The sequence below is a fragment of the Culex pipiens genome, chromosome 3 (assembly GCF_016801865.2).
Source record: "Culex pipiens pallens isolate TS chromosome 3, TS_CPP_V2, whole genome shotgun sequence".
Taxonomy (NCBI): domain Eukaryota; kingdom Metazoa; phylum Arthropoda; class Insecta; order Diptera; family Culicidae; genus Culex; species Culex pipiens.
The window spans coordinates 172,007,999-172,021,548 of NC_068939.1; the positions used below are offsets into that span (position 1 = coordinate 172,007,999).

The following is a 13,550-nucleotide window of genomic DNA, read 5'->3' on the forward strand; positions in this document are numbered from 1 at the left end:
GGTGGTTTGAGCAATATGTTCTGTGTTTGTTAGGATTTTTAGAACTAACGCAAATTTTGAAAAAAAAATTGTGAAAACAATTGAAAAATGTATTTGTCCAAAATATCAAATTTTGAATGATTTTCAAAACAATCATAAATATTTCACAATTTATAAAATTTGAACCTTCCGTGCACGTTGGTCCATCATCAGATTGCGATGCTGTTTGCTCTTGTTTCGCACGCGGAGGGGGAGGTGACCCATTAATTGCAATAAAAAGTGTATTTTCCGCTATCGCTGATGCACAATTCGCCGCTGGTGTGGCGCTCAATCCATGTATCATTTTGTGCCAGAATGAGACTCACTTTTTTCTATTTTCAGCACTGGGAGCAGTTGTCTGGAGAAAAAGCAATTTATTAGGTATTTTTTTTATAGTTGCAGATTTTTGAAAATACCGTAAAACGGGGTGACTTTGATAGACGGGGTGACTTTGATAGGTTTGCGATTTTTCCGCAAAATGAAGAGTACAATTAAAATACGTAAGGAATGGTTTAGAAACATACTGACCGTGGTAGAGAAGTGTTCAAAGTACCTCAGGAAGAACATTTCATAAAATTTTGACAAGTTTAAAAAGTTAGTTAACTATAGTTAAGAAAATGTTGATGAAAGTCATTATTTTAAACTTCTCAAAGTGTCATGATTTACTCAATGAACATGATTTTTAATCGGAAAACGGAATGCATTTTTGGATTCTTTAGACAATTTTCCACTAGGAGAAGGTTAAAAAAGTTTGTAAATAATAAATAATATGTGTTTTTGGAACACAATCAAAAAAAAAAAAAAAATCCAAATTTATAGGCAATTTCAGTTGAACAAATTTCATGTAAAATGTGAAAACTTGTGATTCGTGCTTCGAATTCAGTATAAAATGCAATATAAATCGATAATTTTATAAACAAAACTAGTTTTAACAAATTTCAGGCAAAATTCCGACTTTTTAACAATTTTACCTAAAATTTATATGTATTTTGCTAAAAAGTTTATACACTAAGTTAACTAAATATAAACAATGATTTTTTTTCTTAAAAACTATATCAGCTACTATAGTGATGGTACATTTAGCGTACAAACAAAGTTTGAACATCTGGGTAATTCTCTACCAACTCACACGAAATCGGGAAAAGTTGCCCCGACCCCTCTTCGATTTGCGTGAAACTTTGTCCTAAGGGGTAACTTTTGTCCCTGATCACGAATCCGAGGTCCGTTTTTTGATATCTCGTGACGGAGGGGCGGTACGACCCCTTCCATTTTTGAACATGCGAAAAAAGAGGTGTTTTTCAATAATTTGCAGCCTGAAACGGTGATGAGATAGAAATTTGGTGTCAAAGGGACTTTTATGTAAAATTATACGCCCGATTTAATGGCGTACTCAGAATTCCGAAAAAAACGTATTTTTCATCGAAAAAAACACTAAAAAAGTTTTAAAAATTCTCCCATTTTCCGTTACTCGACTGTAAATTTTTTTGGAACATGTCATTTTATGGGAAATTTAATGTACTTTTCGAATCTACATAAGGGGTTTGCTTATAAACATCACGAGTTATCGCGATTTTACGAAAAAAAGTTTTGAAAAAGTTACTTTTTGCGTTTCTCTTTGTTTCGTCGTCCGTGTCTGTCGCGGGTGACCATGAACGGCCATGATCGATGACGACCAACTTTTTCAAAACTTTTTTTCGTAAAATCGCGATAACTCGTGATGTTTATAAGCAAACCCCTTATGTCTATATATCAAATTTTTTGTAATTGTCTGCTCTACATGTTTGTAGAACATTGTTACACTCTAAAAATTAACCCTGCAAAGTTAGAAAAAACACGAAATTTTAAAATGAAAAATTTTGTTCTAAATGAAAAATGACCCTTCTGGGACAATGTAGATTCGAAAATAACATTAAAATTCCCTTAAAATGACATGTTCCAAAAAAAATAACAGTCGAGTAACGGAAAATGGGAGAATTTTTAAAACTTTTTTAGTGTTTTTTTCGATGAAAAATACGTTTTTTCGGAATTCTGAGTACGCCATCAAATCGGGCGTCTAATTTTACATAAAAGTCCCTTTGACACCAAATTTCTATCTCATCACCGTTTCAGGCTGCAAATTATTGAAAAACACCTCTTTTTTCGCATGTTCAAAAATGGAAGGGGTCGTACCGCCCCTCCGTCCCAAGATATCAAAAAACGGACCTCGGATTCGTGATCAGGGACAAAAGTTACCCCTTAGGACAAAGTTTCACGCAAATCGAAGAGGGGTCGGGGCAACTGCTGTGTGAGTTGGCGGAGAATTACCCATCTATGATATGAAATATGATTTTAACAAGAAAAACTTTGACTATCAAAGTCACCCCGGAATTAAAACTAAGAATTTTTAACGTAACTATTTTTCTAAACATTATTAAAAATACTTTTTTTTCGAAATAGTGCATGGACTTTGTGTGGTCTACCCCAGTACATGTTTTAAAAATAATAATCTTGAGAAAAACCTTACCTGTTGGAAAATATTCTAGAAACAAATTGAAATCCTATCAAAGTCACCCCGGTTTACGGTATCATATTTTGTTAAAATTATTTTCTTAACTGTTGTTTTGCTGTTTGGTAATAGATTTCAATCATAACATAAATCTACACAGTACAATTAACATAAATCTACACAGTACAATTACCTGAATTTGTGTGGAATATGTAAAATTACAAGAAACATGTAAATTTACATATTTTTAAAAGTAATATGGATACACACGAAATTGGGAAAAGTTGGCCTGACCCCTTATCGATTTGCGTGAAACTTTGTCCTAAGGGGTAACTTTTGTCCCTGATCACGAATTCGAGGTCCGTTTTTTGATATCTCGTGACGGAGGGAAGGTACGATCCCTTCAATTTTTGAACATGCTAAAAAAGAGGTGTTTTTCAGTAATTTGCAGCCTGAAACGGTGATGAGATGAAATTTTATGTCAAAAGGACATTAATGTAAAATTGGACGTCTGATTTAATAGCGTACTCAAAATTCAGAAAAAAGGTAATTTTCATCGAAAAAAAAAATACTTAAAAAGTTTTAAAAACTCCATTTTCCGTTACTCAATTGTAAAATAATTTGGAACATGTCATTTTTAGGGAATTTTAATGTACTTTTCGAATCTACACCCAGAAGAGTATTTTTTTTCATTTAGAACATTTTTTTATTTAAAATTTCGTGTTTTTTGTAACTTTGCAGGGCTATTTTTTAAGAGTGTAATGATGTTCTACAAAGTTGTAAAGCAGACAATTACATAAAAAAATAAAAATAAACAAATGGGGGTTGCTCATAACCATTACGAATTATCGTGATATAACGAAAAAAAGTTTTGAAAAAGTTACTTTTTGCGTTTCTCTTTGTTTCGTCGTTCGTGTCTGTCGCTGGTGACCGTGTACGGCCATGATCAACGACGACCAACTCTTTCACATTTTTTTTTTTCGCAAAATCGCGATATCTCTTGATGGTTAAAAGCAAACCCCTTATCATATTTTTGTAATTTTCTGCTCTACAACTGTTCGGATGCTAATTAGGAGGCACTACGTTTTTGGAGCAGCATTCATGCAGCTCAAACTGCAAATAGTTTTTATTAATAAGAATTCAATTAATTAATTAGGCTGAACTTACAATTCATAGTTTTTAATCCTAAACCTCGAGCAAACAACTAACTGGGATTAGATTTTATGAACTAATGAATGTTTGTTTTGGTTTTGTTTTGACGGATCTGGTAGACGACTTGTATGCAAGCTGGCAACCTCTTGCGTGCAAGCCATCGGTGCCAACACCCCAGCCCGTAACATCCGGTAAAGTATCTGAACCGGATTTACCAACAAACGTAAGCACCGCCGACATCCTGCCACACGTCCAGTGAGTTTTGCTAATCTTTCTGCCTGTTTCTGGAACAATTTGACCGTTGAGAGAAGTCAGGTGGTGACATTTCTTCCTGACACGTTTCCAACTGCAAATCCTGCGCCTCATTTTCACACTTTGGGGGTGGCTGAAATCCTGCCGCGACCCAAACTGTTGACCGCTAAACGGAAATCCAATCTTCAGCCGCTTCTCAGGAAACCAGCCTGCTTGCCAATGTCCCAGCCCTTTTCGGCTTAGGCACATCTCGGAAACACTCCCACATTCAGCCATCTGTTCACCGCAAAATTCTTGATTCTCTACATGAAAACCTCCTGCTTCCGAGAAGTCTTTTTTGATCGACTCGGACTCGTCCTCCTTCTTGAAGTCCTCTTCTTTTGCTTGAAGATGGGCTTCGATGATCATTGTTCTTCGCATAGCGAACTCTATTTCAAGTTCTTCCGCTTTCAAAGCAAATTCCAGCTGCAGCACCTTCATCCGTCGATCGTACTCCTCTCTTATGGCCCTCCGAACCTGGTCCATTGAAGGTCCTTCGCGTACGATCTTCGTAGAACAGCTTTCCGCAGCCGCATCTAACCGGCGTTCAACCCCATAATCGGCAATCAACAACCAACGAGATTGATCTTCCTCACCTTGGGTGTCAAACACACGGGCACCGATTTTAACTTTCACCATCCTGTACGGCAATCGTAGTACCTTTTGCAGAATGGATCTTTCCGGTCAGTCACTGCATTTGAGGTTAGATCCGTTCTCATATGAATTTTTGAGAATGTTCGGATGCTAATTAGGAGGCACTACGTTTTTGGAGCAGCATTCATGCAGCTCAAACTGCAAATAGTTTTTATTTATAAGAATTCAATTAATTAATTAGGCTGAACTTACAATTCATAGTTTTTAATCCTAAACCTCGAGCAAACAACTAACTGGGATTAGATTTTATGAACTAATGAATGTTTGTTTTGGTTTTGTTTTGACGGATCTGGTAGACGACTTGTATGCAAGCTGGCAACCTCTTGCGTGCAAGCCATCGGTGCCAACAACAACTTTGTAGAAAATGATTACACTCTAAAAAATAACCCTGCAAATTTAGAAAAAAAACCACACGAATTTTTTTCTAAATGACTTACTTACCCTTCCCCTGAACGCCTGAACTGTAGATTATAAAAGTACATTAAAATTCCTTTAAAATAACACGTTCCAATTTTGTTTAGAGTTGAGTAACGGAAAATGTGCAGGGTTTTTAAAACTTTTTTAGTGTTTTTTTTTTAATGAAAAATACGTTTTTTGCGAAATTTTAAGTACGACATCACATCGGACGTCTAATAAAATTTAAAATAAAAGTCTCTTTGACACCAAATTTCCTAACCATCAAAATTTGAGGCTGCAAATTATTGAAAAAAAGTGGAAAGGGTCGTACCGCCCTTCCGTCACGAGATATCGAAAAGAGGCAGAAGCAAAAATTACCCCTTAGGACAAAGTTTCACGCAAATCTAAGAGGGGTCAGAGCCATTTTTCCGATTGAGTTGTCTAAGAATTTCCCAGATGTAAAATTACATGTAGAAATATGTAAATTTACACATTTTTGAAAGTAATGTTACACATTTCAGCTGTATATAGTGTTTAATTTTAAACTTAAAGAACAATATTTTTTTATATATTTTGAAACAAGCTCAACTGAAATAAAATAAATTGCTGTGATTCTTACAGAGAATTTCTGCACAGAGTGGGAGGTGCAGAGAAATCATGTCGGGTTTCACTTTTTTTTCGTTCTGAAGTGTTACATTCACTGTGTTAAATGGTTGCGCTTTTTTGTGTAATTTTGCGGAATAAAAAAGGGCCTAGTGTAAACCAAGGGGTTTCCAGCATCGTGTCAGACTGGTCACTAATCCGGAATTACTTGGAATTTGAGCAAGTAATTCAGTAATTCCGGATTTATTGAGTAATTCCAGAGTAATCCTGGTAATTCGTAATAATCCCAGTAATCCTGGTAATTCCATAATTCTTTTTTTTTGTGAAAACATTCTTCGGAAAATAATAAAATAATAGAAAACAACTGTTGAAAAGATAATTTCGATAAACCTTTTATGATTCTATTAAATGCCTCTTAATTTTCATGTAAGAAACCAGCTAGTACGGGATCATTCGGATTTTAAGTAAGTAATTCAGTAATTCCAGAATTACTTCGCAATTCTGCAGTAATTCCTGTAATTCTGGAATTACCTAGTAATTCCGTAGTAATTCGTGTAATTCCATAGTTACTCAGTAATTCGTGCATTTCACATCAATTCAACACAGAAAAAAAGTTGAATTTTGGAATGTTGAAAATTTGGTTGGTTGAATATTACCTCTTTTTTTAGTAATAATACATTAAAATGTGTAAAAATGTGAACCTGATGAATATTCATCAAAAACTGATGAAAATTCATCATTTTCTGAGGTAAAATTAATCATTTTTTTATGACACAAGATCTGTCACCATTTCCTGTTGAATATTACCATATTTTTTTCTGTGAAGTAACTACTAGTAATTCTTTAAAGGTAAATTGGTAGAATGCTTTTCCTTGATGCCTTTTATGGTTGTAAGAAGTACAGAGCGGATTGAGAATGTCCGCTAATTCGGATGTTCTCTAATTCAAATGTATTCGGATGAAAAAACACTCAAACGTCAAAATCAGTTGTCAAACTGATGTTGTTATTTACCCCATTATTCGATGATTTCCAAGTCCAATTTTCCCGGGTTTTGAGTTTCCCGGAAAACGGAAAAAAATATTTTTTAATTTTTTGAAAACGTCGTAAAATCTATGTTATCTTTAAATTTGTTATGTTTTTCATGCCTTAAAATCATACTATTAGCTCAATATTATTATTACCAATCTTAACAAGGATAGCACTTTTAGATAGTTTTAAAGCCAAAATCGCCAAAATCAGTTGTCACACTGATTTTGATGGTTACCCAATTTTTCGATGATTTCGAAGCAGGACGTCTAATTTTACCAGGTTTTGAGTTTCCGGGAAAACGGGGAATATATTTATATATTCCCGGGAAGTTTTTGAAAAAGTCATAATATCTATGTTTTCTTTTTATTTGCTATGTTTTTCAAGCTTTAAATTTATAGAATTAGCTCAATACTATTGATATCAATCCAAACAAGGATAGCAGTTTTTTGATAACTTAAACAAAATTTTGTTGTTCTTTGTTGTGCTTTGAATTTTATGTGCACAACATTTCTAATTCAAATTAAATAAGTATCTTATAATTTTTTTATTTATTTATATATGACATGAATAAAACAGCTTAAAAAAATGGTTTAAGATGGCTAAAAAACAAAAATGACTACAAATAAAATGATACCAATTAATGTAAAATTTTAGAAAAGTTTAAACTTATAAATTGTAATACTTATGTAATTCCCAGATCAAATAATGTTTTTGTTTGATTCCGAGAATTCTCCGTACAACATATAAAAATCCCGGGATTTTTTTCCCGGGTTGGACGCACTATTGCCAAGCACATGGTTTTGTGCGTTTGACAGCTGTCATTCGATCCAATTCCAAAGATTTTTCTCAATATGCTGGAAGCTAGGCAGTAATTCCAAGTTATTGTTATAAATTTGAGCAATTCTGCGTGGTTTCTGGAAATCCGAAATAATTCTCGGAAATCATAGTAATTCGTGATATATTGTCAGTAATCCTGGTAATTCCATTTAGACTGGTCAGTAATCCTTGATGCTGGAAACCCCTTGGTGTAAACATGTAGATAAGAGGTAAAAAGGGATGGGAGGAGCTGGAAGAACAAACTCACGTGTGGGTTTTTGTCGCTCTTCTGGGCGAAGAGTTACGATGTTGTCGCGGGTCACAGTTTGCTTTCTTTATGAAACACTTGATTTTATTGAACTTTTTTTCGTTTTCCTTGAATTTGCTGAGTTTATTCAAAGATATATTTGTAAAATCTCTTAAATTAGTAACATTAGCTTATAATTACATCATGTTAAGAGGATCACTGTACTGAAACAGTATGCGTCACAGTATCGTATCATCATCTCTTCTGAACTGCAGGCTGAACTGTGTGTCGATTTCGGTGTTCGGTGTTTGCTGGTTACAAATTTATGCGCATCGATAAGCAGTTGGAGCGAGCGTTCGTTCGATGTTGGCTCTACGAGAGGTTGATGTTTGAACAGGATGGCGTGGCGTGCGGGGGTGTAGAATTACTGTGAACCAGTGACTCCACGTGAGATATGTGCGTGGAAAATTGAAATTCATCCATGCTAGTGTTGTAATAAGCCGTTTGCGATTTTATGTTGCCAACTAGAGCGATTCGCTGGAATCAAGCGTGGCATAAGAGAGTGGCATCTTTCCCAATATTTTTAGTTTGTATCTGTTTTAAGTGTATAGTAACTTAAGAACATAGCATCGTCATTTCGTGTATCACGTTGCACTAATTGTAACAACTTTCTTGTTCACAGCTGTCGGCAGTCAACGACTGCGGGCCGAGAGTTCCGCCTCTAATCACACAACTTTGTAAAGCATCATGTCCGACAACGTACCAACAACAAACCCCAAACCTCATGTCGGTGGCTGCGGGCGGCGGCGATATTGTACCATGTACAACAACTCCAATTCCACCAAGGCCACCGAACTGTCAGTGCTGGTGCCGGCAAACATCTCACCACAAGAGCCATGTGCCATTCGCCACACACCATCTCACGGGGCAATTAGAGATGCAACCGTGTCAGGTGCAATGAGCTTCACGTGGACTAAGATTTGAAAATGGTCAATTTCATTTTAAAACAACTTTTTCAAGTTTCAAGTTGATTTCGCCACTTTGAAACCACACTCGAGAAAATGAACGTCATCACCACCTTGCAAGCGCTCCCACCGAAATGCGGAGTTTGCACTTGGCCGATTATTGAGGTCCGCGTCTCTCTATTTGGCGGATTTGTTCGTGCAGTTTATCACTCGATTTCTCGACCAATTTCACTTCAAGAGACGCACGTCGTCGTGCCGCCACAACAACTGTGCACAGACATTTAATTGAATTAGTTGCGAGCACAGCGAAAAAAAGTTGATGTTATGTTTAAATTAATTTCTATTTTTTCTGCCATTGAGATTAAAAATACGCCATCAAATCGGGCGTTCAATTTTACACAAAATCTCCTTTTACACCAAATTTCTATCTCTTCACGGTTAGGAGCTACAAATCACTTTAAAACGTGTCTTAGTAGAAATCCAGAAAAAAGGGTTGTACTGCCCAATCGTCACAAGTTATCAAAAAAAATTACCACGGATCCGTGATCAAGGACCAAAATGACTTCTTAGGGCAACATTGCAGGGAAGTCGAAAAAGGATCGGGCAACATTTTCTGATTTCGTGACAATTTTCGGAGAATGACCCATTTGATTACAATAAAAAAATTATCCTCACCTTTTTTCAATTTAAATATCAATTTTAACGTTAATTTGTTTTGCCTATGATTTTTTCAGAGACATTTCGAAAGAGGGATCATTTCCAAAACAAGTTTTCATTTTCAAGCATTATTATCTCAGCATTTTAGGCCGTGGCACATAATTTTTCCAACGTTTTTTTTTTTCAAAAAAATGTTTTTTGTCAGATTTATGCTACGTTTAGAAACAGTATTCGATTTTGATGAATTTTACAACTCTATTTTTACTTCCATGTATTACAATAACTTGAAACTCCACTTCTGCATGATACTTTTTTTGTTTTCAATTTAGCTTGGTTTTTAAATTGGAATTTATTTTTATCGAAAAGATCAGAAAATATACAATAGTTATTTTGACCATTGAAAATTAAACCAATGTTTTCCCCAGAAAAATTAGGCTCCTTTTCCACAATTCATTAAAATTTTAGCCTAAAACTCTAACTTAAAACGTTTCTTAATCCACCATTAGGTGGGTGGTGCCTTCCTCACATTTACAAAGTAATAATGAAAATAAATTTATGAAAAAAATATATACCTGATACAGACTTTTCCAGAAAACATGCAGACTCTCATTTGAAGCAATGTGGCAACCGGGCGTTTTGCATCTGGCGTGACTCTCGCACGTAAACAAAAAGACCCGGCCTTTTGAGGTTATGCAAAAAATCACCCTTTTTTGTAGATACAAAAATCTTTTTCTTAGCATAACTTTTTAAATACTTTACTAAACAGAATAAAATTTAATAGGGTCTTAGGGGACCCCAAAACGAACAGAATAAGGGGGATCCGGCCAAAATCGGTTCAGCCAGTTCTGAGATAATCGTGTGGAAAAAAAATCATGTCTACACACATCCCCACAGACATTTGTTCAGAATTTGATTCTGAGTCGATAGGTATACGTGAAGGTATATCTAGGAGGTGTATTTAAGAAGTTCATTTTTCGAGTGATTTTATAGCCTTGCCTCAGTGAGGTGAGGAAGGCAAAAACAGTGCATTTTGTCAAAAAATTATATTATTTGTATTATTAGTAAGATTGCAAATTTGATTTGTATCTGAAATTGAGATTTTAAATTTTGAAACAGTAGTTTATGCAACAAGTTGCAAAAAGAGGAATTTTTCAGCACGAGTCGTACATTTATCCAACGAGGTTCACCGAGTTGGATAAATACGAAGAGTGCTGAAAAATCAAGTTTTGCAACGTGTTCCATACAACATTTTTTGCAAATCCGAAAAACACCCATTGAGTGAAATTTTAAGTCAAATTTTCATGTATTTTGTCAATAAATCGTTTAAATCAAAAAAATGTTGAAAAGTGTTACTTTTCGAAACAAGTGCTGAAAAGTTCAACTTTTCAGCACCCATTTCAGTGCTGCAAAGTAGAACTTTTCAGCATTTATTTTGAAAAGTGTTGCTATTCGATTCTGTTATTTTTGGTACAGAAAAGTAGGCTATTTCGTCGTTCAAGAATGACAGGAAAAGTAAGTAGTTTCACGACGGAATTGCAAAAAACCATATTTTATGTTCTTCCAGAAATCTTTTTTTTCTAAAAAATTCATGAGTCCGGTATAAGAATTAACCCCATCCACATTTGGGAATTCAACTTATTTTTTATCAATCTTTCGTGAGTCAAGTTTTTTGAACAGTCTTAAATCATACCAACTAAATCTCATAATATTACAAAACGCCCTAAAACGATCAGAAATTTTCTTCTCAAGTCAGATACAGACTTTCGAATATTCATACTCATATGCTCATTTTGTATGATTAGCCCACGAAATTTTCAGCCAAATAATAGAAAAAATAAGCGATTCTTTCAAAAATGAGTATTTTTTTGAGATTTTTTTTTTTTATTTGGATGAAACTTTGTGTGTACTTTTTTTTTGACCAAAAAAGTGATTTCCCATTATTAATTTGTCCATACAGCCACATAATGGCTGTTAAAAAATCTGTATCTTTTGAACGGACTTTCTGATTGATTTGGTGTCTTCGCAAAAGTTCGAGTATTATGTATTAAGACCTCTTAGAAAAAATTCTTACTGTGTATTGAAAATGTAAGCTTATAATTTGTATTGTTTTTTTTTTATTCTTTTCACATAAATAATTACATTGCGAAAAAAATATCAAGTTTGAAAATACATAAAAATATTTTCAAAATTATATAATCAACCATGACATTTAAAAACAAAAACATTTAATTTTGACCATATCAAATGTTAGGGCTGATTTAAATTATATGCATTCGAAAGCTCTGAAAATTTCACGAAACTTTAATATTTGGTGACGTACAGAAAACCTCGTTTTTCGTGCGAGATTTTCTATCGGAAGCTGTACCTCAGCAACCATTGGTCAAATCTTCACTAATTTTGACTCTCACTATTTTTGAAGCTCTTGACATTTTTCTGATGTTTTCGAAATTTGGTCATGATTTTTACGGGTACAAAAACGTTATCAACAAAAAATCATTTTTAGTGGATATGACTCGAAAACAGTGCACGATATCGAAATTAACTTTAAATACTTTTTGATTGGATATTTTACATTCAAAAATAAAGTTAAAAAAATCGCTTTTTTTGATGTTTTTTTAAATCTAAATTTTTTCGAAAAATTGGCAACACTGCCAAATAAATTTAGACCAACTTGTGCCATTCCCAAAATATGGGATGTTTTGTAATCCAAATCATAGCCAAAAATTAGTTTTTCTTAAAATGTTTTTTTTTTGCGCAATTCAATATTTTGTGTGAAAAGTTCAAGCATAGCATAGCATAGCATAGCATTACGGATCTGTACGACGTGGTAGGGGTGCAAAATATGAATAATGAAATTGGTAATGGTAAAAAAAATGTTTGGAAAAAAATATTTACGGTGATCCAAATTCGCTGAATGAAAAATTGTACCTTCGAATTGATAAAATTGTTAATTATTTGAAAAATTAAATATCTGTAATGTCTTGTTTTTGCACTGTGTAGCAGTTTTCCACCACGCACAGAGAGTGTCAATTAGTGCCGGACTGGGGCGGCTCAAGGCCCCCGGCATGACCACTGTTGTGGCCACCGCTGACTTGCCTGTTGAAGGTGATGATTTGTTGGCGCGTTGAGGAAAAACCTGGAAAATTCAATCATTTTTTTTCTCTCTCTTCCACTTCACTTGGTGCGTTCGCGAGGCATTTGTGAGAAGAGTGTTTTTTTTTCGTTTTCAATTTACGTTCGATATTGAACCACGGATTGATTGGGTTGCCGAGGTTTAACAATTAGACCTTGTTTGTCCACCAATAAAATAACATTAGGCCAGATGCAACGGAGATTTTCTGAAGCAGTCGCTGTTGCCACTCGGCAGGGAGGTTGGGGGAAATGAACGATTAATGTGAGGAGAAAATAAAACTTTCTAGTGATTTATGGCGGTTTTATGTTGGGTTAATGATAACCGTTTTCGGTGTGGTGATTTTGCTGGATGGGCACATTTCGAGGGGTTTGATGAATGACTGTGAACGGAGATTTAGAAGGCTTTTAAAACTTTGTTGCTTTTTAATTTGAATTTTATTTTTAAGTTTTAAATCTTAAATTAAGTTTCCACAATTCATTCAATCTAAATACCTCAGCAAATGCACAGGAGAAACTTTTCCCTGGACCACATCTTTAAATCTCGCTCACGTTCCCATTAGTCAGCGCGTCAGGAAAAGGTGGCAAACTTTTTCTTTTGCCGTGGAAAATAATTTCATTTCCACTAGGCGAAGCTTTAGAGGAGGAGGAGAGCTCGCCAAATTCTTTTACCTTTCACTGCTTACGGGTGAAGACTTATGGAAGAAGCAGAATGCCGTTGCACATTTCCTGACCTGAAGTTTTTTCCGCGAAGCTTTTTTTTACTCTTACCTTGAAGAATTGCATTTTTGTAGTAAGTTTTCCACGAGGCGTTGGAAAAATGAAGTTTTTCCCCCTCCCTCTCTAAGCCACATTTGCTGCTTTATGTGGGCGCGCACAGCGGTTGGTGAGGCAAAGTTGAGGATAATCCAGCCTTGATGAACCTTTTTAAAAGCACCATAAAGGGCTGAGTTTGAAGTTAAATTAATTATTAGAACAAATAAAAAAAATTGAAACTAAATAATGCTTTTTTTTTAATTCTCTAAACTAAAATATTCGTCAAAATTTTTTTTTTTAGAATTAACATTTTTATTTAACAATTCCCACAAGCTTTCTTTTATCCAAAGGG

At 34.7% G+C, this 13,550-nt stretch overlaps 1 protein-coding gene across 1 annotated transcript; it reads right to left on the reverse strand.

Annotated features, from left to right (window-relative positions):
- Nucleotides 1-3,564: 3,564 nt before the first annotated feature.
- Nucleotides 3,565-4,913, reverse strand: LOC120423993 (uncharacterized). Its single transcript, XM_039587995.2, has 2 exons — nucleotides 4,793-4,913; nucleotides 3,565-4,738 (listed from the first exon to the last, which is right to left on the reverse strand). The coding sequence occupies exon 2, from the start codon at nucleotides 4,583-4,585 to the stop codon at nucleotides 3,725-3,727; it is 861 nt and encodes a 286-aa protein (XP_039443929.1). The 5' UTR covers nucleotides 4,586-4,738; nucleotides 4,793-4,913; the 3' UTR covers nucleotides 3,565-3,724.
- Nucleotides 4,914-13,550: the final 8,637 nt, after the last annotated feature.